The 25,582-nt window shown below is 45.0% G+C and overlaps 1 protein-coding gene across 1 annotated transcript in view; it reads right to left on the minus strand.

The window, feature by feature from the left end:
* Positions 1-25,582, minus strand: part of TDRD12 (tudor domain containing 12) — a 64,670-nt gene that overhangs the window by 4,190 nt on the left and 34,898 nt on the right. Inside the window, exons 8-23 of the mRNA XM_012733171.1 lie at positions 24,977-25,074; positions 24,339-24,415; positions 21,432-21,512; positions 19,969-20,029; positions 19,539-19,646; positions 17,199-17,384; positions 15,640-15,796; positions 15,040-15,167; positions 13,235-13,426; positions 12,873-13,001; positions 10,645-10,865; positions 9,499-9,598; positions 8,291-8,478; positions 7,370-7,580; positions 5,795-5,887; positions 3,992-4,164 (exon numbers count right to left, since the gene is read on the minus strand). Of these exons, the coding sequence (XP_012588625.1) occupies positions 3,992-4,164; positions 5,795-5,887; positions 7,370-7,580; positions 8,291-8,478; positions 9,499-9,598; positions 10,645-10,865; positions 12,873-13,001; positions 13,235-13,426; positions 15,040-15,167; positions 15,640-15,796; positions 17,199-17,384; positions 19,539-19,646; positions 19,969-20,029; positions 21,432-21,512; positions 24,339-24,415; positions 24,977-25,074 (2,203 nt within the window). The remainder of the gene's footprint in view (positions 1-3,991; positions 4,165-5,794; positions 5,888-7,369; positions 7,581-8,290; positions 8,479-9,498; positions 9,599-10,644; positions 10,866-12,872; positions 13,002-13,234; positions 13,427-15,039; positions 15,168-15,639; positions 15,797-17,198; positions 17,385-19,538; positions 19,647-19,968; positions 20,030-21,431; positions 21,513-24,338; positions 24,416-24,976; positions 25,075-25,582) is intronic.

The raw sequence follows: 25,582 nt of genomic DNA on the forward strand, positions 1-25,582 counted from the left end.
CGCTCCAGGGCGCCGCCTGCGGAGCGCGGGCTGCCGCGACAACGTGAGCGAGGCCGCCTCCGCTCCTCCGCTCCTCCTCGCCGCCACACCTCAGCTGGGCGCCCAGACTCCCCTGCCAGCAGCACCGCCGTCCAGATCTAGGCACATTCTTTGATTAAAAAAACAAAGCAAATCGCGCCATTTCTATCAATCGCGCACACAAGCCTCTAACCATGGGAGCCTACTACATAGGCTTTTCCACTTGTGCCTTACTGCACTTCACAGCTGGAGAGATGCCCTATCGGCATACTGAGTGCCCCCTTGTCCTTTAAAAACTTTTTTTTTTCTTTGGATGTTTTGAGCAAATGTATTTGAATATAAAACGGTCTACACAGTGGAAAATACCCTTCTCTCCTCCATTCGCCAGCTACCATGTCCTTCCTCATGGGCTTTACTACGCAGACACACCCACACACACACAGGCACGCACACGCATGCGGTGACCCCCAGGGCTGTCCCCCGAGCCCCGTGGTAGGTCTTTCCAAATGGCTCCGGCCACCCAGCAGGGACCCCTGCCGGGTCCCAGCCTGCCCACGCAGACCCGCCTTCCACCGCTGGGCGCTGACCTCTCCAGCAGACCCTCAGCTCTGGGCTCCTGCTCCTCCTCCTCACCCTCACACGCTTTTATTCCCTGGAATGACTGACAAATCGAAGCCTTCCCAGCTGCCTTCTGAGCTCCAGGCATCAGTGAGCACGCCGTCAGTGTGCCCACGTCCTGTCCAACGAGCTGCTCTCTGGAAGGTGCCTGGTAGCCACCAAACGCGTCGACGTCCCTCATGCGGGTTGCGCAGAGTCAGAGTCACGCTGCCCCACGCACGTCCTCCACCGCGTCTGGTGGCTCCCAGATTTTCCAAGCCCCCAGGATCCATCCTCTTGTCCAATCTATGTAAGAACGGCACCGTTTTCCTGGCTTCTGATCTAGAGTATAGCTTCTGGACCTTTTTCTTGGGACACTGTCTTTCCTCACTCCAATGTACCTGTTCAGTTTTATTTTAGTTTGACCCTAGTTTGTTCAGTGTCCACTGCTATCCATCTAGGAACAGATCCTGCAACCTGACCACTGGGTTGCTGATGCCTGGTCAGCCTGGAAGGTTTCTCCCCATCAACTCCACCATTTGCTCTCACTGGCCCCAAGCTTTTCAGTCCTTTAACCGTCACCACGGTCGCATCCCACAGCCTCAGCACTTTCTCCAGTTGCTCTCCCCCCACCAGCTTCCCGCCCCCTGTGAACCATCTGGAACGGAGGCCCAGCTTCCAGGAAGGCTCCTTCTGCGGACCAGTGCGAGAGACACAGGTGTGCGTGACTCCCACGCACTCAGAGCCAAGTGTGCCAGTGGCAGAACTGAGTGCTGGGCACAGAGCTGGCTGCTGAGCTTCACATACGTGACAAATCTTGATTAAACTAAAATGGAATGAGATCTCCATTTTTTAAAGGATCCCTTATAAATACAGAGGAGTATTTCTTGTTTCCTGAAACTGTGCGGAAATCAACAAGTCCCCTAAATCTACAGATACCTAATTTTATTTAGAAAACTCTAAAAAAAACTTCGGACTATAAACTATTTCAATCTGTGCTACATTAAAAAAAAACATCACCACTTCTCAGCTGTAGCTAGCAGCTCCCGAGACAGCCAGTGACCACAAGGCTCGGTCTCCTGGCTGACGCAGTCCTGGCTCGGCAGCACCACACACTCCTCCCCGCCCCGCGGAACCCTCTCTCGCCTGCGTCCCCATCTCCCTCTCCCAATGGGGTGCTGGAGGCACCCCATTGCTCTCCCACCTCAGGGCTTCCTCCCAGATCCCTCTGGGCTTCCAGTACAAAGTACCCCCGACCAGGCTCCTCGAGACCACAGGTCACGACATTCACGCACTTTCTCACCACCGGCACCGAACCACCCAGCCCACGCGACAGTGACAGCGACCTGCCCGCAGCTCCTGCAGCGCCTTGGCCACCTCTCATCTAGCCTCAGCGCTGCAGCCAGCACCCTCTTCTCATCAACTCATTCCTCTGCTCCAACCCTGAGTGTGGGAGCTCAATCCGTGCAGTGGCCTCCAAGAGCTGACCCCACGCTAACCCACCCCCATCCCTGGAAGCACAGGGTGCCCGAGACTCTCCTCTGCCCACAGGAGTCTTCTCCCGGGTAAGTGCAGGGGTCAGCCTCACCTCTTGTGTGAGCCAGCTCATCGCTGCCCAGAATGACCCCTCCACCTTTCTGCATGAACCTGTTCCTTCTGACATACCACCATGTGACCCAGCACAGATTTTTTTTTAACCTGTTCATCATCCTCTCTCTCCACAGAAATGTGAGCCCTTTGACGGGATGGCTCTTCTTTTTCGTTCATGACCATCTCAATAGACAATATATATTTACTGCATAAATCTTAAAACTTCAACTTTACCTAACGGCACCTTTAATGGAAAAGTATTTGTATCATATTAATTAGGTCACGTGAAATGACATCACACTGAAAAAATATTCTAGCATCTGCACAGCAAGATGGCCAGCTGGGAATGCCTGCCTTCCCTTCCCACAGGAGCATCACACAAACCCCCCGAGCTGCATGACCCAGTTTCCTGAGAGCCTGGCAAACAGCCACGTGTTTATAGCAACGAAGTGAAATGTCTAACCAATAAAAAGCCTGCTTTAAAAACCAAAGAAAAAGTCTCTGGAATTTTCACTCACCTGTGTGTCTACTCCCTCCTCCATCCTCCGTCTCCCCCTGCCCCCCACCTGAGCAGTCAGGTTCCTACTCCTCATAACAGAGGGTAAAAACCTCACATGCAGATACCGTGTGACACGCGTCTAGTCTACCGGAGGTGGGGTGGGCACACACCTGAGGGACTGGTGCTAGAGGTCTGTGCGTCTCGTGGTGGAAAGCCCACAGGCACCACTTGGGGAAGGCCATGACAAACCCACAGACGCCAGAGGCAATTGGCTGCCCAAGGAGACAAAGGCTGTGTCCATTTGTGTCTCACTGGGGGGTGCCAATATACTTTCTCAAAGTGACTTTCATAGTCTCTCATATGCAGCTTGTGGAGTAGACCAGCTCAGCAATTCTGCTCCATCCGAGTCATTCAGAAGTGCACCCGAAGCACACAGGAAGACGGGCTACTGAGGTAGTCAGAACTGGCAATCTCTTCATCAACAGAAGTACTGGGCAAATAGGAGATGGTATATTCACACAATGGCATATTACGCAGCAAGGAGAATTCATGATCCACAGCTACATGCACAACACAGATGAACCTCAGAAGCCAGCAAAGTCAAAGTGGCCGGGCACCAGAGACACACTGTGTGATCACTCCAACGGGGACACTGCCACCCCAAGTGGTGCCTGTGGCTTTCCACCACGAGACGCACAGACCTCTAGCACCAGTCCCTCAGGTGTGTGCCCACCCCACCTCCGGTAGACTAGACGCGTGTCACACGGTATCTGCATGTGAGGTTTTTACCCTCTGTTATGAGGAGTAGGAACCTGACTGCTCAGGTGGGGGGCAGGGGGAGACGGAGGATGGAGGAGGGAGTAGACACACAGGTGAGTGAAAATTCCAGAGACTTTTTCTTTGGTTTTTTAGGCTCCCTCGTGTCAGAGGTGAAGCTGCCCAAGCGGAGGGGAAAAGGGCAATCAGCCGGGCTGTTGTCTGATCTGGGGCTGGCTTCTGGGCTCAATAAATCCATCAAACTACACTAAGACATATGCACTGTTCTGCAGGTTTTTGTCAGCAAAAAGTTAACAGGTGAAATAAGGTATCTGGGATTTGTTTATAATACTGCCCGTGCCAAACAGAGAAATGTGGGTTGGGGTAATGATAAAACAAGATTCCCAAAATCTCGGTCAGTTTTGAAGATGAGTGATGGAAATGTGGACACTCATTAAACTCCTCAATCATAAAAAATGTTCACCGCGACACAAAACAGCTCTTCCAAAAGGGAGACAAAAATCCACTTACAGGGTATGGCTTAGGCTTTCTTCAGAAGTTGGCATTTTAGCTCCTTTGTATAACTTTTTCAGTTGCTCTATATGTTCTGAATTATCAATGCCCATTCCCATTGACAAAATTTCAGCTCGAACATTATAATCAATGATAGAAGTTTTCAAGTTCGTAAGTTTTGTAATGTGTACCTTGAATCAAAGAAAAAATATATTTTGCAAGAATCACACTTTGAACTTGAAATGACTCGCAAGCACACGGTCTCTCCGTCTAGCCCTGAGACGCACCCGGCACCACCACCAGTCGGGGCTTCCCGGCCACAGCACCCAGCTGGCTCACAGCCTTCCAGAGCCCACGCCGCTGCAGACACGTCAGGTCTGGGGCTGGGGCCAAAATCAGATGTTGGAATAAAGCCCCTAGACAAGGCCAGTCCGTGATGCTGTGACCACAGGCAAAATGCACGGATCTCTCTATTGGTCTAGTGATTTTGCTTTCCCTAACAAGGCGCGCCCTAAGGCCATCTTCAGGGACCCAGCGCCCACACAAGACCTAAGTCCTGTTTCTGGACACTTCCTGCACTTGTTTTTTCTGCAACCAAGGCATTCACATCCATTTAAATTTATACAAAATTAAAACATGAAAATCTGTAGTCGTCTCATTTCTGTCGGTAGGTGGTGAGGACCCAGGAGGGGGCACCCCTTCGCCATCAGGGGCTTGGAGGGGCTGGCTGGCACTGGCTGGGGCACCTTCCAAGGGAAGCCTGGGGACATGCTCCCCTCTGGGGATGACAGAGGCGTCTCTCCACCACATCGGGGCCCAAGCTGGTCTGGGGGGTCTTGCCCCCAGGGGATGCCATGCCACTGTTCCATTGGGAGGTGGGGAAATGTTAATACAGCTGCTTCACTCCTGCAGCTGTAGTTTAGAAAACCCCCACCTGAAAGCATTTCCATTTTTCTCCCACAAAGAAAAACTGCAATTTACCTGCACCAGTAACCTCTACCTCATCTAAAAGTCATCTTATCCTCTTAATCTTTGGTCTATACCCAAGTTATGTCTTTAAAGTGTTAATGTTTTTCCAGTCTTCTAAAAATAACTTTTTAGTCAAACAGTTTTTATGAACTCCTTTCACTTGTAGAAATAATCTTAATTAAGACTTAAGTACACTGAAGTATAATTCTGAGTTGCCAGCAGGGTCCTTGGGGTGTGCGCAGAGGGTCGTGCAGCACCAGAGTGGAGGCACTGAGCCCATAAGGACGTGCCATCTCACTCTGCCCCCAACACAGCTCCTCAGGGTAGGGGTGTGGGCGAGGAGGAGGGCCTCACCCCTGCCAGGGCAGGGCATGTCTTAGGCGCTCAGTCAATGTCTGGTGAATAGCCAAGACAGAGTTCTAAATGTAATAATAATACTTCCCCAAGGCCAGAACCCTCAACATTACACATCTCGGGTGGGGACTGTCAGGTCACTCACAACTAGACAGTGGACCCCAGGCTGCTGCCGCCCCTGGGAGAGCCACTGAACAATGCACAGTGATGGATGAAATGATGGAGAGAAGAAAATACCAGTGACTGTCACCTGGAGTAAGGGACTCTCACTGCAGTGGGCTGTCTGGTTTACAGTGTAAAAACTGTCCTTGAGTAAATACCCACGACCAAATTCATGACTCAAATGAAGTGGGGAAAAAACAAATGCTAACACAGCATTGTTATGCCTTCATTTATGTGAGGAAAAGTTACTTATTCAAACAACAAGGTAGAATGATTTAGATAATTTTAGGGGCCCATGCAAATGCAGACTTGTTTTTAAGAAAACTGCACACTTACCATTGGATCAAGCCAAACTGTATTTCCCAAGGCCAGTATCACTTTTGCATCATGCAGCTTGCCAATGATCTTATGATGAACATACCTAGTAACCTGAAAAAAACTTATCAGAAACTCTAAGGAGATATGCTATAGATGCTGTACATGTTTTGCAAAAAACTTATCCAAGCAGTTCACGTGAGCCTCACAGCCATCCCATCAGGTCATTTCTGGACACCATCAATCAGTGGACTTGAGTGAGGACAGAGGTGAAAGTCAGCTTGGAGAACAGAAGGGGTCTGTGCCTCTGGACTCCTACTGCCGCACACTGCCCAGTGGGCTGGGCCCGGGGCGCCTGCTAACTGTCCACCTTATCTCTACCACATACTGTTTTCCTCCCTGGGGAGCAAAAGCGTTCCCGCGGCTCCAGAGGAGGAAGTCGCAGCACCAGCAGCCCACGCCAGGACACTGGCACTGAGGTTTCCAGCTCTCCCCGAGCCGCTTCCCCCCGGCCCCGGCCGGGCTTAGTAGGGGGGTCGCCACACTTCCTGCACATCTGAACCCCGCTAAGCTGGCAAGGATACACAGAGGAGCGTTTTCCCCCACTTCTACGGAAGACACCTCTTTGTGAGCTATTTGAAGTTGATCATCTTAGCAGCTCACACGCTTCCTGAGGACAAGGACCACAGTCTTCCTGCCAGCGGCTACACCCCCAGAACCCACACTGCACCAGCTCGCCGTGGCTACTTGGTAAATGCTTTGCAGGAGGCGAACAGTCTGTTATGGAATAAAGGTTACGTTTACTACACTCACAGCAGTAGGTTGTGAATTTATCGCATACTGTGGAACCATTTGGAACCATTCACCTGCGTTCTTTTTGGATAATGTGAATTTGTTCATAAATCAAACTGTTTCTGCTCTGCCAACTGCAAAGGTTTATTTCTTTTCTTAATAAGATTATACAAAATAAAACCTTCCGTTGAAGAAGCAGGAGCACCATTATGAACACAACTCACTGCTCTGGTGACAAGCAGGATGAACTGCATCTCCATCCACTCTGGCAGTGTGCTGCCCACCCAGGGCCACTGGGCTCCAAGGTACCACCTCACTGCCCCCTCCAGTCCACTTGCAACACTAGCTCCTGAAATGTAAAGTTCTTCCTTTGGAAGCTTTTCTGGACTCTCTCTCCTCCTGTCTCTTTTCCCAATTCCAGTGGGATTACCCGGCCTATCCAGAGTGTCCGTCACCTATGTCCCCTTTGACAGAGACAAGCGCTTCTGTAGGCCTTACAAGGTTTCTTCTGCATAAGCTGTTAGCCAGTGCTTTTTACCATGACCGATAGTTCTTCTCAATTCCAAACTGTGAATGAGGCAACCCTCACGCCTCCCCAGGTCAGCGCTGGGTCCATGCACACGGCTGTGAGTGCAATTCCTGCTCTGGCAGGAATCCAAGCAAATTGTGCTTCAGCCGCCCAGAAAAAGCAGCATTTTATCCAAACTCCCAACTCTTAAATAGAATTATACCACAAGTCAGTCTATATTCTGGGTTAAGAATATTATAAAACTCAATAAAATATAAAAAGCCAAAGCAACTAACCTTGGGATTCCATTCGATTTCATTGTCAGCAGGTTTTACTCTACACACAATAAACTCCACAGCTTGCGGGGGCAGCGTGTGGAAACGCTCTGGGAGGCCTAACAGTTGACCCCTTGTGACAAGCTTGGTCCTGCCTTCATCTATAAGGTTTACAAGGACATTCTCCAGGGCCCACATGTCTTCTTTCTCGCTCATCTCCAACACCTGAACCCTGGAGAACAACAGTGGTTGCATTTTAACAGATTCCAAGATGGAAACAGCCTTTGTCTCAACTCATTAAATGAAAAACACAAAAAATGATGGAGAACTTTAGTGCACCCTATTTTATTTCAGAAATAACGAGCAGTGTCAAGAATACTTAGTTTATTTAACTGAAGCATATCTAACAATAAAAAATGCAGTGTTTTTCAACAGAGTGAATTTCTTTAGCCAACAACAAAGTGACAATGAGCAGAGCGAATCCTATTCCCAGGGTCTCAGGGCGCCTGTGCGGCACCAGTGTGGCGTCTGGAAGCACGGGCGGGGCGGGAGGCGGCTGTGCCACACGGGCACTGCCTGGGCCGTGTGAGACGCCCACTCAGACAGCTAACGTGGCGCCCCGAGGCCCCTGAGTGTTGCCAAATGAGCACGGCGCCCTCTGAGGGGTGTGAGAAGATGAGGTTACAGATGTGTCTGCACCCGGCACGCGGTGAGGGCTCTGTAAGCGGCACACTGCCGTCCACGGCTGTGCTCAAGAGTCGGGGGCCAGGCGGCCTCAGTGGCCATCGGGGTTCTGGCCAGGACCCACTGGCACACTCTCTTGGGGAGCTGCCATACCTAGTATGTGGCTCACTGGGTCAAAAGGTGCAAAAACAGTTTAGTGCCAGGTAAAGTCACCTCAGACGTCACAACTTTGAGAGATGATACAGACAGACACTTTACCTATGAAAATGTGTTTTTTCTGCTAATCCATATAATTCAAATTTCTCCACCTTTTCAACAGTTGTTTTATTATTGGAATCCTCAAAATATTCTTTCATTTCAGCATGAAGAGTTGCATAAAGGTCCCCATTTTTATCAATTATACGACCAAAAAAGTTTGTTGCATTGGAAATATAAAAGGGTATTACCTGAAACACATAAAGTTAATTAAAAATCTAAACCAAAATATATCTGCCAAGTCAACATCTAAGACTTTAGACTAGATAGATTTTAAACTGGAAAAGCAAGTAAAAAACAAAATAAAATGTTTACTGTAGTTAAAAATTCCAGTTTTATTTTAAATCTAATAGAAGAATTGAGGGGTGAATATTATTTTAAAACATCATTTATTAGTTATATGTATTCCTTTAATTTTTAATGGCCCTTTATAAAAATCCTTCTTAAAATAACGTCTTCATCTTTCCTGTTATTTGTACAAGAAGTATTTAATGACGAGCCTGCAGTGCTGGGGCAGCAGGATATGCACCTAAAGCCATGTCCACAGGACTCTCAGCAACCTGAGTGGACAGGTTGAAATGTGGACAGGTGCTGGGTGCAGGGTTTCTGACGGCGCGCGTGGAGGATGCCGCAGGCACACACTCAGGGGTGCTGCACGGCACCTCATCCCCTTCCTTTAGCACCGGACACTAACTAGAAGCATCTTTCGTAATTTGTCTGTCTATGGCTGACATCCCCAATGGGTATCAGTCATGGAGGACATGCAACGTGTCTCTCAATATTTCTGAGCGAGCCATCCTCAGCAGGCTGGCGGGAAGCTGCCTTAATAAAGCCTCAGTGTTTGCTCAGACCCACCCTGTCTATGCAGGGAGTTTGGATTCCCTCCTGCCCGGCAGATGGTCCCTCTCCAAGGGTCTCCCTGGCAGCACTGCGAAGCTAGCCGCAACCACTGCAGCATGAGTTCAATCCCTGGCCAGGGAGGTGACCCACATGGCGCGGCAGACCTCTCGTGACCTGCCTGCTGCTCCCCTCAGCAGTGTACTTCCTCTACCTGCCTCTTCTGCTCCCCACTCTGTCTCTGGTGAATTCTCTTATCCCTCTCCCATCCACATCTCTGTCCTACACCCCAGTTCTTGTGTGCATAAATATATCTTTAAAAAAATGAAAAATGTTGATTAAAATGACTATTCATCATTCAACAAAGAACTTACTCTAATATATCCAGATGTTGGTAGAGCTTGGCTTGAAAACTTCCTTGGCATGTCTATTTCTGGATTAATATGGTGTCGATCAGGACAGACTCTTTTATCTCTGGGGGAAAAAAAGTAGATTTTAAAACTAGAAAAAGAGAGTTATTTAAAAAAAAAGATTTATTTATGCATACAGAACTGGGGTACAGGCCAGAGGTGCAGGGGCGGTGAGGGGATTCACCAGAGACAGAGCGGGGAGCAGAACAGGCAGATCGACGAAGTACACTGCTGAGGGGAGCAGCGGGCGGGTCAGGAGAGGTCTGCCACGTCATATGGTCACCTCTGGGGCAGGCGGGGATCAAACTCATGCTTTAGTTTCTTAGTGTTGCGCTCTAACCTGCTGAGCCACTAGGAGGGCCCAAAACAATGATTTTTAACAATTGTTGTTAGTTTTTTGATAAGAGCCATCTTACCGGCTCATTATGGTTTTGATTTGCATTTCCCTGACTATGAGGGATGTTGAACATATTTTCATATGCCTGTTGGCCATTGGCATTTCCTCTTTGGAGAAGTGTCTTTTACATTCTTCTGCCCCTTTCTTGACTGGATTGTTTATTGTTAAAATAGTAACAAGGATGTAAAACAATGATACTTCATTAATTTAAAACAACAAACACACGGAAAATGGGGGAAAAGACTGAAGAGGGCAAAATGTCTAGTAAGCACATACTGAGACATTCAGGGAAATAAAAACGAAAAATGCATGGTTTGCCACCAAATCCCAAGAAGGCTGTGTGCTCGTTAGTGAGGAGATGGAGCTGAAGGATCATGAAATGGTTCATCATTTTAGAAAAGTGCAATCTGTTTTTCCCATCACCCAGCATTTCCACTCCAAGGTATACATCCAAGAGAAATGGAAGCAAATTTCCACAAAAAGACACACAAAACAAAGCTCGCGGCAGCTTCATACATCATAGTCCAAAAGTGAGTACCACCCACAGGCCCACCAATGGAGGATGGGTGTCTTCATGTAATGGGAAACGAAGCGACAAGCAACTGGGAAGGTGCCTGAGGGACTCCCCGAGTTGGTGGCAGCTAAGACTTCCTCAGGCTGACATCGGTGTGCACAGCATGCTGCATCTCAATCTTGAAAGAGGACCAGCTTACCTGCAAAAACCAAAAGCCTTAAGATACGGACAAAGAGGCCTTTTGGCTTTTTTATCTTCTCTGGCTTCCAGAACCCCCGCAGTGAATTCGTACAGCTCTGCAGGAATCTTGGCGTCCGCTCGCTCCAAGTAGCGCAGGATGCCCACCGCGTGGCACGCGCTCCTCTCTGTCAGCAACAACACTGACTTGGCCTTCTTGTCTCCCTGTTCTGCTGGAGAACCCTAAAATTGGGGGTGAATAAAGTAAGTGGAACATCCCTATCAGTCTAGATGATGAAGTTTTGTGGACTCTGCATTTGCCATTACATGGAAAATGCAAGTAAACATTACGATAATAAAAATTAACCAAACCTGTTCAGTTGAACTCTGAAAATGATCAGACATGCAATATAGGCGTCCACCAAAAATTTTTGGTGAGGAAGGAAAGCTGAAGTGAATCACACATGTGGCATCGGTGATGGTCAAGAGAGGGATGCAATCATCAGTTAAGGCTGGAGAAAAGGATTCCGACAATTTCAAATGAGGCTGAGTGTTCCTACATTTACTTTACAGAGCAATTCCAGTAATCATACATCACTCTATTTCTTACTGCAGTTTTACTGAAGCAAAGAAACTGCAGCAAAGAAACATTTTCCCCTTTGTGGCCCTCTAGTGGGTCCAGGACCTGGGGCGCGCCTGTGAAGGACGAAGCAGAGGGACGACTGCTGTGTCCAGCATGCAGTGCATCTTTATTCTGCAGCGCGCTCTTTCCTCCACATTGTGAAGCTGTAACAACAGCGTCCTGACTTAATCTATCTAGACATTCTCAAGCAGTAACAATAGCACAGAGTTACTCTAACTCTCTGTCTGGGGTTCTAGTTCTTGGCACCCTGTCCAGGCCCAGAGGTGAGCCCTCGCACCCACCCGTCACTTCTCTTGATGTGCTCTTTTGCTCTTTCTCAGAGGTGGCTGCTTGCTCGCAAGACCTATTTTCTCACATCTTGGAGCTCTGGCCCGGCCCTCAGGAGTGTCCCCTTGCAAGGCACATGCGCTGTCACATGCCTCTCGGTATCTAAGTCCAGGTGCCAGTCAAGGCCATGCAGAGCTCTGCCAACATCCTTTATTTTTCTGAAATATCACAGTCAGAAGTTAAACTCCGGAGAGAAGTGATCTCCTACTTACTGTGAAAAAGATCTCTATTAGACATGTATCTCCAGACTACCCGTCTACACTTAGCACTTCGGCGTCAGGTCTCTCGTGTCTTACTGCATACTCATGCGTGACCCACCTACATACTCACGCATGTGCGCGCGCACACACAGACCAGTGATCCTCCAGCTGAAACTCCAGGAAGCAGATCTAGGCTCAGGGCTGGGCTCCAGCTCAACACCAAAATCCAACTGAAGCTTATTTTAATTTTGAAATTAACATTGTTAATAAATTCTCAGTAACTTGAGAACTGATAAGAAATTTGGAAATAAAAAATGAACTGAAGACCTGATTTTTACTAGATTATCCTTCTCTAAATAGAAATATTAATGCACTTACCTAATACAATGTGAGAGCCAGAACTTAACTTCTTCTTCCACTGTTCTAAAGTACTTTGTAAGTTAAAAATAATTTCTTTATGCATTTTCAAGCAAAATATTGAACTGCTTTCTACTACCTAACAATAAAACAAAAAAGGCAGGTTCAGGAAGGAACATAAACTTAAAGTCAATTGTTTGATCATTAATTACTGATATGAACCATTAAAAATTATTTGTAAGGGTACTATACCTTTCTGATCCACTAATTCTAGAGCATGAGATGACTGTACACGTGAACAGAATTCCAAAATGCTTACATCAAAAAATGTGCTTATTCAACAAATATTTTGTAAAGCTATTTTCCTTTATTTTTTTAAAGTGGGTACAGAAGAGGAAAGCATTTCTTCATGAATCAGATCCTTGTAGTGCTCCATGCCAGGACAAAATAGAAAACCCTACTCTGCACCTCTTGGAGGTTAGCTCAAGGGAAAGGCGACTGCGCACCCTGGGCACGCCATGACTCCTCGCCTCAATGTCAGGCCTCTTGCTATCTTTCTACACTCAGAATTCTGCAGCTGAACCTACATCCTCTTCTGACTGATGTTAAACTTGTCACATTTTATTCCTGTCAAATAGTTAACTACCCAGTAGTTTTCTGGGTAGTTACAGATTCAATAACAGTTTAAGCAAATAAAATGCTTTTATCAGTGGAGGGGCTTACCTTACACACCATTTCTGTTTCAGCTACAGAACAGGTGAAGATTAAAGTCTTCTGTGCCTGACTTGGGATGAAATCAAGTGTTTGCAGTAAAGTAGAGGTTTTTTCACATTCTAAGCAAAGATGCACTATCTGGTAATAAAATACAGAAACAAAGTGAATTAAAAGTACTCAATGTACCCCAGTTTCACTTATCTTAAGTAAATTAGGACGCTAAAAGAACATGTAGGAAGCAAATAAAAATGTATTCGCATCATTACAGATTTGCCTAAGGAGCTAAGGTTACAGTCATCTAACATGCAGCTGTGAAACAGAGGTCACTTGAGTGTGTCCATGCCCTGCCGCCATACCCCGTGATTCATTACCTGCTGGACATTGCCGTAGAGAGCAGCCTCTTCCATGGCCGTGATCACAACACAGGGGTCATTCATGAACTCTTTCATTAAATGCTCTATGTGTCTGTTCCAGTGAGCTCCAACTGCAACAATCTGATGTGGTGCAGATTCCCTTTCTTCAACCTCAGTATTTTTTTTAAAGTTATCTAATATAGCAAACATCTAAAACAAGAGCATAATTAATTTCACTTTTATTTCAAAAAACAAATACCTAGTTTGACAACATAAGAGGTAAAGGATTTTATATTTTTTGTTCTCAGAGCAGGGAAGTCCCTTCCAGACATAAAAGGAAAAAATACTAAGCATCAACAGATTTAAAGCACAAACATCATCTGGGTAAAGACATGTAACCTATGTAATAGGATTCACATTCTTATGTTGCAACTTCAACAGCTCATTAGAAAGAGACTTTCTCACTGACAGAAAGTAAGCAAAGGAAATGAAGCAGCAGCTCACAGAAGACTGGGCACAAGTGGCCAGTCTGAAACCATACACGGCTGCAGCAACCAAGGAAACACAGCTGCAGTCACGGTGCTGCGTGGCGAGGAGACTGGAGGTGCACGCTGCCCACAGCCTCCTGTGCCAGGGTGCGGGAGCGCCGCAGGGGGCGCACAGCTGCAGGGAGGGGGCGCTGGGCGGTGCCCTTGCAAAGGCTGCGCGGTACACAGAGGAGTGCACGGAGATCAGTTTTGCAAGCAGGAAGTGAGTTTCTGGGGGGAGTTCAGAAACCTCCGCAGTCAGCAGTAACAAGACTTGAACTTGCTCCCAAACAAAGCTCTTGGCCACCGTCACGTTCCCAACCAATGCCTCATAAAAATGCATACGCTCTGATTCATTAATCTCTTTCCTAAGCATTTATCCTAAGCGAAATGTGCAAAAATGACATATGCTCTTTGGCTACACAAACACACAAATGATAATATATGATAAATAAGACAGATTTAGGATAAACTATGTTATACCCACAGGACTCAATTACCATATGACCAATAACAATCACACTGTAAAAACAGTAATATTCATTGTCTATTGAAAAAAAGCAAGTTACAAACTAGCATAAAAGAAGGCCCTGACATATTATTTGTAATAGTTAACAGACACAGGGATTATAATATTCACAGAAATCACAAAAAGAAAACACTTGGTATTTTGGTAATACCTGAGTATAAGACTATGGAAACTGGATTTTCAAGTGTTCTCTTTTTCTCAAATAACTTCCTGCTTCCATAATCAGAGAAATACTACTCATTTTTTTAAGATTTTTTATTTATTTATGTATACAAGAACTGGGGTACAGGTCAGAGGTACAGGAGGTGAGAGGATTCACCAGCGACAGAGTGGGAAGTGGAACAGGTGGACTGAAATCCACTGCTGAGGGGAGCAGTGGGGAGACAGGAGAGGTCTGCTGTGCCATGTGGGTCACTCCCTGGCTGCGGACAGAACTCATGCTGCAGTGTCTGAGGATGGCTTCATAGCGCTGAGACTTTTAACCCCTTGCACCATAGGGAGGGCCTACTTAAATATTTTAGAAAACTCCTCTGGGAGATAATTTTTGCTTGCCAAAGAGAACCTTAACACTGGGAAAGAAATTTCAGATAAATGTTCTCTCTTCTTAATTGTAAGAGTTTTAGATTAACCAGCTTCCTCTCCAAGTGGACACCATCATGATTCCTAAAAGCAGCTAAGACATACATATTCTATACATATATATGTGTATGTATATACATATACATAGTTCTTAAGAAGAATAACACCTAAATGGATGATATACTTACTTGTTCATTAGCATCAAGAAATAATACTTCCACCTCATCCAAAACTAGGTGACAGAGTCTAAGAAATAACAAGCTTTGATATTTGAGAAGTCTCATGAGGCTATGTGGTGTTGTAACAATCACATCACCTATATTTTAAAAGAACAATTAAAAATTTCAGATTTTCCACAGGTATTTCTAACATTTAGGAATGTCAGACCCCACGGTTCCTAGAAATGCCATCTAGCCAAACAAAAAGATGCTGTTCTTACTAGAGTGGTCAGGGCAACATACTTCCCTGCCCAGGTTAGCCCTGTGATTGTCTGATTCTCAGGAGCACCTAATCTGTGCTCCTAAGAGGCAGGGAGGGTTTTAGTCAGCATCTAACAAACAAGATGTGTTCAGTAAAGGAACTGGAATAAATGAACAGTTGATAATAAATCGTGGTTTTCCCAGCGGACCCCTCCGCATCCAGACGGGCAGTAACTGGCGGTGGTGGTGGGGGGGTGTCAACTGGCTGCAACACCACACAAGTCCGGCCTTATTTGGGGCTCCCCTGCCCACCTGGGCAAGTCCATGCATTCTCTAAGGAAAAGCAAACGGCTTGGAAAGAATACTTACAACCCCTTGGAAGCTTCATATTTTTGGCTTCATCTTTATGGAGTCCGATTGTCAGCAACACAGGGTGAAGAGGCCTGGAGGCCATGCTATAGTCTCCCAATAATTCAAAAATAAACTGGGCCTTTTTCCACCCAGGGCACACGATGACGGCCAGAGGCTGCAAAGACAAACAAATTTATATAATCCTGGAAAAAGTAATGAACACAGAATATGTGAAGCATACAAACCGTCTCTTCGCACACAGTAAGCAGTAAAATTTCTGCTAACGTCATGGTCACATGGGTTAGAAAAGGTAAAATATTTCATAACAGTGAACCTAAGACACACTAAGCCCTTCACACTGCAGTTTCATTTAGTCTTTAAAATTCTCTTACACGGCAGCGCTGTTCTCGCATTTCACAGATGAGGTGCCCGGGGCACAGAGAGGTAAAGCCCCTGGCCACAGCGGCACAGCTAGTGCGCGGCAGCAGCAACCGGAGCTGGCGCCAGGCAGGCTGGCGGGGCGCCTGATCCCACGCACAAGCATGAGGCCGCGGTCCGAGAGGGTGCCAGAGGCGGCTGGCCTCTCCTTAGGAGGGCGGGTCCCTCCACAGCACCCACCTTCCTTCAGCACTGCCCGAACCCAGCCTCACCGCCTCCACCAGAGAGCTCCTTAAGGTGCACTGAGGGCCAACACCTGCTGACCTCGGCCCTGGAGACAGCACAGTGGACACCAGAGGCAAGACATGGCTGGACAGCGCTTCCTGGCCAGCCAGGGCTCGGCCCCAGGGGTCGGCTGGTAGCTAACTAAGGGGTATAAACACACCTCCCCATTTATAAATGAATACATAAAACTAGTCAATGCAGATATCCAAAGAGAATTCATTAAACTATGTGGCATCAACAGAAAAATGAGTATCTTTTCTAAATGCAACTCTAAGTATCTTTTCTCACTATTTTTCACCTCATAATGAGTAACAAAACCATTTGCCATGTAGCCTTTGTGACAGGATCTGAGAAGTCTTACATATATCAGCCCAATCCAGCCAAACAGATGTCAATACCTACCATTACCTGCTCTTCACCAACTACCCATCTCTCCCCCTTGAGATTCTCACATGAGAAAATGAAGTAGGACCATTAAACAGTGTGGGGAGTCATGAAATAATTTAAAGAATATGGAAAAAGAGAGAAAAACCTAAATCCTAATCCTTTCACCACATGTCAGCTTTGAAGACTTTATACCAGTAACTTTCCAAGAGTTTAATTTCCTCATCTATGAAATAGCAAAACAATATATACATTACCTGACCATTTCATAAGGTTGCCATGACAACTATGTGAATAAATCAGTGAAATAATTTCATAAACTAGACTCTCTTGACTCAGTCAGTAGCCCCCAACTGGGATCTCCAGGTAAGAATCAATAAAAGAATCCATGTCTGTGACAGGAGGAGCGTTCATCCTGCCAGTTTGGAAATCCAATGAGTGATGGAACCCAGCCTTTACCAGAAGTTAGGAGTAAAAATTTCAAAATATTTAAGCCACTTTGTTGTGAAACCAAACTGTCTTCAACTTACTCCGTTTCTACTTGGTAGTGACTTGTAGCAGCCTTCAGTCTGTAAGATTGTCAGCAGCGGCAGAAGGTACAGCAAAGGGTCGTTTCCACAGTGAGAGATGACCACCACGTCACAGCCGCGGGCAATGGGGGGCCAAGAGTACGACTCAGTGTGGCTAGGCCCCGGAAACTGGCCCCTCTGAAGAGCCTACAGAGCGTCAACAGCAACAAAACGACAACAATACAGAAAACTAACAAAAACGCTGATCTCGCGGCTCACATTACCCCAGCCATTTACTTGCTGTTTTTTTCCCTCTCTTTAAAGATTTATTTTATTTATTCATGCACACAAGAGCTGGGGTACAGGCCAGAGGTGCAGGGAGTGAGAGGATCAACAGAGACAGAGTGGGAAGCAGACCAGGCAAATGCACTGAAATCCACGGCTGAGGGGAGCAGCGGGGAGACAGGAGGGGTCTGCTGTGCCCTGTGGGTCACTCTCTGGCTGGGGATCGAACTCGTGCTGCAGTGGCTGCTGCTACCTTCATACTGCTGCCACTTAATCCCTTGCATCACCAGGGAGGCCCTGCTCCGGTTTTTTCTAGGAATGGATTTGTAGCACCAAACTCCTGGGTTAAGACTCCTGCTTTTCTGAAAATTAAAAGGACCCAAAAGGCAGCCCACTGACCGACCAGGCATGCTCGTGGGAGCAATGATGTGAGCCTCTCTTCCTCCTCCCCCTCGAGGTCACCTGCCAGTGCAGCAGTCTCACTAGTGAAGCTTTTGAAGAGCCTGTTTTTTTCTGCATGTTTTTCTAAGTAAAATTTCCTGAATGTCCCAACAGCCTGAGTGCTCCACACTGGTTTTGGTTTCCAAAAGCTAAACTCACCAGCCCCATTAGCCCCACGAAGCCCTCATGCCAGGTGCTGGACCCCAGCGGCATGGTCCTACCCAGCACCTGGTGGACGGCTGTCTCCTGTGTCTCTCCACTGTCCGCCTCTGGGTGGTGACCCTGTCACCTCAGGTTACTTTCAATGGCTTGTTGACAAGGGTAGACTAGACTATTTTGACACTTCGCTGCCTCACAACGGCTTCATTCTGCCCTGACACCTCACTGGTAGGCTGGATTTGTTCTTCATATTCTGGATTGAGTGCTCTTCTGAGGGACAGAATCCATTCTGCACTCTGTTCCTGCACGAGGGACCAGTTGCTTCTTTCTGGAAGCTTTCATGATCTCTGAATCTCTTCCAGGGCAGTGGCTTCACTGTCACGTGTGTGCCGTCTTGTTCCACGGCTATTCTGGGTCTGTCGTTGGGTTTCTACTATTGATGCTAGGTCCAGAATTTATTCTTGTGCTGCTCTTCTCCACATTTCTTCATTCTTTCTAGAAATCCCTTTTTTTCATACTGTATACCTCAAACTGACCCTCAGTTTATCTTCCTTCCTCCCATTTCCATCTCTTTGCTTTTTGTTCTATTTTTTGATAGCAAGCTTTTATTTTCCTTCATGCACTACATATGGATACTGCTTTTGAAGTACTGCTCCCTGCCTACACTGTTTCTTTCAGCCTTTACAGCTTGTTTTATTTATTTCTGTTAAGGGCTTTCAGATCTAAAGAGCTAATGAGCTCTGGTGTCTGTTCACAATGAGAATACTAAAAGCTGACAAGAGATCTGTGGGTTGAAGCTCCTTCCAAGGTGAGCCTCACATCTCCGTAGGAAGACAGGGCAGCAAATACACATTTTTACTGGGGAAATCCCAGAAGGCACTAGCTAAAGGTCATTTCTCTTGGAGCTCTCCAAAAAGAGCTTTCGATGTCTCTCCTGAGAAACTGGCAGGGAAAGCCATCACCCCGCCCCACCCTCTTCCCACTGCTCTGCCAGTCTGCTCTGCTGACCGGTTCTTGTTTCCTACAAGCCTATGGAAGCCTCTTGTTCACTAACAACTCCTCTCACATTCTATTCATATTGTGCTTTTTCTTTCTTTTAAAAGTTCTTTAATAAAACTTTTTTCTATCAGTAAGGTAGCAGGTAAACATGTATGATCAACTTACCAAGTGAAACCATGGGCCCACAAAGCAATTTGGGGAGGTATGTTACAACTGTCTGACAACTTGTTCCTTTCAGCTCAATTTTAGAAAGGTTATTTGAGAGAATCACTTACGAGTTATACAATGGTTTCTGCAGAGAATTATGTACTTATAAGCAGCAGCCAAACTGGGTTTGAGAATAAATGAGAAATAGCAAAAGCTTAAGACAATGTCAAAAGCAAAGAAATTATACAGGTGCAAGCGTTACAGGGTTTACCAAGAGCCCTGCACATGAGAAAAGGCCCATTTCTGGTGCTCCCCCAGGCGCACCCTCACCTTCTTCAGGTCTGCTGAGAGTGGCGACAGGTCAATGGACAGGCAGGGCTCCACCTTGTTCCGGAGCACCGTGAAGGGCTGCCACGCGCCTGCCTTCACCGTCTGCAACTAAGAGGACATGAGAGCTAGACAGGAGCACTGCAGAGTTGGCCCACGGTACCAAGCGCTCTACAGGGAGGGAGAAATCTCAAGTTTGATTTCAATGCAAATGTGCTCAACAAAGCCACGCAAACTGCCGATTGAGAGGAATAGCATTTATTACCCAAATTAAGAAGGAAATTTCTCTAACGTGGTAACTTGCTCAATTTAAGTCTGCACATCAAGTACCCCTCTAAGGAGCTTCTCTTCTAACTTCAAGCTCGGAGGAAGGCAAGAGAGGAATTTAGAGCTAACCACATTCTTTCCCCTCCTTTACGAGGGCTGTAAATACCTGCTGCAAATCAGAGATGTCACCAACTCTCAATGGATCAGGATTCAAAAATTGCAATAACCTGTAAGAGAGTTAAAAGGATAATGTGAAGGCCAAAGTGTGTATATCTCTTCAACTGAACTATTATTTTAATTATTACTTGAGAGAAGTAAACTGAACTACATGTCCCAAGGCACAGCTGTGAAATTCTTGACTTTGCTCTGCCATTTACTATGACACCAGGGTCATTCCTGGTCATGCCAGCCCACGCTTCCCACACCACAACAGGCCCCACCATGCAAACAGCACAGCCAGGGCCATTTGCTGGACGAGGGAGAAGACTGCATCATCGCCAAGCCATGTCACATTTCAAGGAAACCCAGTTTCCTTCCTTGTTCTTTATTCATTCCTAATGACTTCAAGGTTGCCTGGGAGCCTGCAATGGGCTATCAGAATCATTGAGGTAGCTTAGTCCCCTTGATCTAAGTAGAGGGCACTTAGTGGGAAGAGCTAGTTTGCAACCTCTTCACAGAGATAAAAGGAAACAGACTATCAGAACTGACTTAACAAGTGACGATTTAATGTAATAAAAGAAACGAGCAATATGGATAGTGCAAGGTCTTTTATTCCAAGGGAAAAAAGCACTAGTAAGCCAAAACTTTCAGGTTTCAGTGAAACTTTCTGTAAGTGAGGTGGTGGAATACCCTGGCTGAGGACATCGAATCCAGCACATTAACACAACTCTGGGATTTGTGTGCTCCTGGGGAACACTGTGCAGAGTAACTTCAGGATGAGAGGACGTTACAAGGCCACAGCACAGGCCTTTAGAATTCTATGCACCTCAAATGGGGGTCCAGCCCACATCCTCTCTCCAAGTGGAGACAGCACGACCTCCCCACTTCTGGACCATCTTAAACTCTGTCACTACGATGGCTTCAGAGCAGCCAGTGGTTGGTGACGAAAGAGAGTTCAGACCAGTATGGTAAGAAACAATAAAAACTGATATGAGAGCATTCTGTGAACTACACAAGAATAAAATGAAATTATTAGTTAACTAATGAAATTACTGTTAACAACTTGTATATCAGTACTTTGTAAATCTGAACAGACCAAAAATCCCAGAGCCCCATACTTCAATAATCAAATAGCTTGTCCTGCTGGAAAGCACACACATCCCCCATAAAGCCAGGAATCCCAAAGATCCACTTCATCTAACTTACTTCATAAAATCGCTCACTTTATTAAGAAAACTGGAAAAGGGAGACAGAAAATGACTCTTTACACTAGAACAAAGATTTGACTAGAAAAATCCATCCTAATAAGCATTACAAAAAACTAACTTCACAGCCTACAGGGGATAAATGCATATGTGTTTTTTAATGGAAATGCAGATTTGAAATTAGTAATAAAATCACATGTAAATTCTTACTTATGACTTAACAATTATTTCAATAAAAAATTTAGGCCAAGAAACAGACTAATACTTCACACAGCCGTTCTTTTCATCATATTCTTTCTTCTCAGTCAATCTAAAAGATGTCTCATTTGGCTTCCGACATAATGCACTAGGAAAGAAAAGACAGTATTCACACATTTGAACCCATTTACCCTAATCCTAAAAATATTTGTATCTTCGGAAGAAAGCTTAAGTACCATCGAGCAACATCTTGATCTACATAGGTAAACTTCTGTGGTAACTGAGGCTGAGCCCTGCCAAGTATGGAGTCATTTTGACAGTTCTGGTGCTTGCAAAGTGGAAGAGTGCTATGTGGTCCTCTCCTATGAAACTCTATATAAAGCACAAAAATAGAGGCGAGAAAAGTAAAAATGTGAAAATAAACAGAACTATTCACTTTTACATTCCTCTACTTCAGTGCTGACCCAATGCTGGCCGAGAAGTAGGACCATGTATGAGACGTCAAAATCTCTAGAGAGAAACTCCTGATTTCAAGCCAGAGAACCCAGGAAAGGGGTCCTTAACGAGTGCATGGGGAATCTCCACTCATTTTCTTTTTTTCCTCTTTCCCTCCTGCCCTGCTCCCATCCTGGAGCTGCACAGCAATAGCAATATGGCCACCTAAAATGCCAAGAGAAAGATCCTTCTCAGAAGGAACTGGGAAATGTGGACCCTGTGGCCCACCAACCATATGGGAAAAATCTCCATCTTTCTTTCTCAACAACAGCCCCAATCATACAGAACTGCACGGTTGTTTCTCTGAGCACAAGCTACCTCCAGGGAACAGTGAGGTGTACCCAAAAAACGGTCAATAAATTTGTAGAAAATTCTGGAGAAAAATGAGAGTGGGGGAGAGGAGCAGGGAACCCTTTTTCTGTGGATGGCCCAATACAAGTCCCAGGTTCAATCTAATTTCACTATATTCACAACAGACTCTGGGTAACTTATCAAAGACTTGGGAACTGGGCTGACACTATAATCACCAACCACAGAAAGTGAGGCAGAATTTGAGGTCTAAACCTAATGGAGCCGCCAACTTCCTGCTAAAAACAAACAATGATGAACATCAACATTCTTTAGTGGATTTGAACAGAAAACAGCAACTCACACTACAGTATTAAAAATATCCAGAATACATTCCACAATCATTTGACAGCCAAAAAGAACCAGGAAACTAAGACTGTCAATGGTAAGATACTGAACAGATGCCACCCCAAGATGGCCCAGAGGCAGAATGATCAGTTAGATTCTCTAAGCAACTACAACCATACTCCAAGGAAAGGGAAGCTGAGCAAATTTAACAAGAGAAATTCAGAACAAAGAAATAGAGTATGACAAAAAAATGAAGTAAAAATTTTAGAAACGGAAAATATAGTACATTAAGTTAAAGATTCATTGGATGTGTTCAATAGCAGAATAGAGATGACAGTGTTAACTGACTTAGATCAGGGGCCCTCCCTGATGGCACAAGGGGTGAAAGCACAGCACTATGCAGCTGTCTGCAGCCACCACAGCAGGAGTTCAATCCCTGGCCCCAGAGGTGACCTACGTGACCCACATGTCTTGCCTGCTGCTCCCCTCAGCAGTGTATTTTAGTCAGTTTGCCTATTCTATTTCCACCTGTGTCTCTGGTAAATCCTCTTACCCCCACCCCACCCCACAGCTCTAGTCTGTACCTCAGTTCTTTTAGATATAAATAAATCTTTAAAAAGAAAAGAAATAGATCAGTAAAGATTTTCATCTGAGAAACAGCAAGGAAATAAAGGTTAAAAAGATGAACAGATTCTCTGGGACCTTCTGGACAATATTAAAAGGGCTGAAATTTGTCATTCAGATTCTCAAAAGTATAGAGACTGGCATGAAAAAAGTATTTCTAGAATAACTGAATATTTCCCAAATTTGATGAAAGACAGAAAACTACAAAGAAACGTAGTAAACTGAAGAGTAAGACACACGAGAGAAAGGACACTAAGCATGTCCTTAGCTCCTTCAACCAGTAATAACAAGAGAAAAAGGACATGTAACAGAGGAATAAAAAAAGATACTAGATTTTTCTTTGTAGACAATACAAATCGAAAGATAGTGGAGCAACATCTTTCAAATATGGCATTGTGGGTGGGGCTGTCAACTTAGAATTCTATACCTAGAATGAACTTTTTCCCCAAAACTGAAGCTTAAATAATTTTTCAGGTATACAAAAGCTGAGACTATCATCAGCAGAAATAATGAAACAATATGAACACTAGAGACAATAGGTAAAGTAAGTGACACCTAGTGTGATCCTATATATAAAGTGAAAACCTTTATGGCAACTGTATAGGTAAATGTGCAAGACATTTTTCTCCATTTAAAAATCTCTTTAAAAGACAATTGTTCAAATACAAATGATAATATCTTCTAGCATTCATAACAAATATAAAAAGAAAATGTTCAACAACAAAAAAGTCTGGAGAAAGAAACAGAAGTACAATATTTAGTTTAAAATTTTACATTGTACATGAAGTAGCACATTATTTCCTTTCCGTGATTTCATTAATTTCACTGATGTGTATCTTCATGAGGATGGGATGGTAGTCAAGGCCTTTGATACTCATATTTGAGAAGGCAACAAAGCACTTTGCTTTCTACCAACCAACTTGTATTGCCATCTGGTCCCTATATACCCGACCTTTACAGCAAGATAATTTTGTTGGACTGCCCTTATAGAAACAACTGTCCAACAGGGATAAGAGAAAAATCTAAAGTTAATACTAGTTTTTGATCAGTTGTGCTCATGAAAGAAACAACATATTTCTTTTAAATTAATACAGGTTTAATCCAAATTCCCAGGGTTACCCTTTTCCTGACATTGATTATTTTCCCACCATCAGTCTTTGAGAACACTGCATGAGATTACACCCAAGTCTACAGTCCATGAGACTAGACTCAACCATACCTTGCCGCTGGTATATCTGGATCAGCATATATGGTTATGCCTCTTTTTGTTGGCCAGTACACTGAAGATTCAACACACTGTAAAAAAAATTTATAAAGAATGTGTTCTACAAGACATATAGTATTAAGGCTGCAAAATTACATGGGAATATCCTCATCCACACCGCCCTAGACCATTTCCAGACAGCACATAAACGGGCCAACAAAGAGCTGGAAGGTGGGGTGCGAGGCCACCACCTGCACAACTACAGCGGGGACCCATGGCAGTCACCGGGCGTTTAGGTAACGAGTACTTAAGACGTCTGGTGGTGACTGTCCTCTGTCTTGTCAAAGCCTCGACAGAGCTGAACGTGACTACCGAGTCTCATCACCCTGTGCTTTTATTCCCTTGTGAACAGCAGAATGCCCTATTGTGCAGAGGCCACGACACCGAGAACACGGGGCTTAACAAGAGGGGGCTGGCGCTGGCTTGTTTTTTCCAAAATTAAGCACACAAGCAAATCATGTATTTTTTTATAAATGAAATTGTCAGTTAAAAATTTCTGATAGAAAACATACTTTTGATGTCTACTAGCTTTAAAAGAATATCCTCAAACTAACATGTTAACTTTATATTTAATGAATACTTTAAAATACAACCTTATTTATATTTTTTAAAGAGATGCACTGCTGTTTCTTTTCAGATTTCTTTTTAGGTGAATCTCTCAATGAATCCACATTGCATTTTATATTTTTATCTGTAAAACAAAAAAGTGATTAAAAAAGCTTTCTTATTCTTTATAGGAGGGGGAACCAAATACGGAATCAGGGAAATATATATAATAAGTTAAAAAACAAAATTAACAGGCAACTGTTAATCAGACACTCTGCAGGGGAGAGGGAGGGAGATCAGAAGTGGGGAGAAGACACAGGAACGATGGTGATGGTGCCTGGTGAAGTGGTGTGGGGATTTTACAGGGACTACCCGAGAGGAGAAGCATACAATGCACACACACACAGATGTGAAAACTACATACATAAAAATATATTTATTAAAAGGCTTTCTTAGCAAGTGTTATTAACAAAAAAAGGAATATAACAAAAATTAAGTACTCCATGGGGATTACAACTGAGATGAAAAAATGTACAAAATGAAGAATGGTGTAAAATGTGTTAAAAAACAAAAATAAGTAGCCATAAAATCTTAATATATGAAATTATTATGGACTAGTGCTCTGTACTACATCTTATTTGAAGGGACTAGAT

This window comes from Condylura cristata, unplaced genomic scaffold (assembly GCF_000260355.1).
Source record: "Condylura cristata isolate star-nosed mole 26May11 unplaced genomic scaffold, ConCri1.0 scaffold00039, whole genome shotgun sequence".
Lineage (NCBI taxonomy): Eukaryota > Metazoa > Chordata > Mammalia > Eulipotyphla > Talpidae > Condylura > Condylura cristata.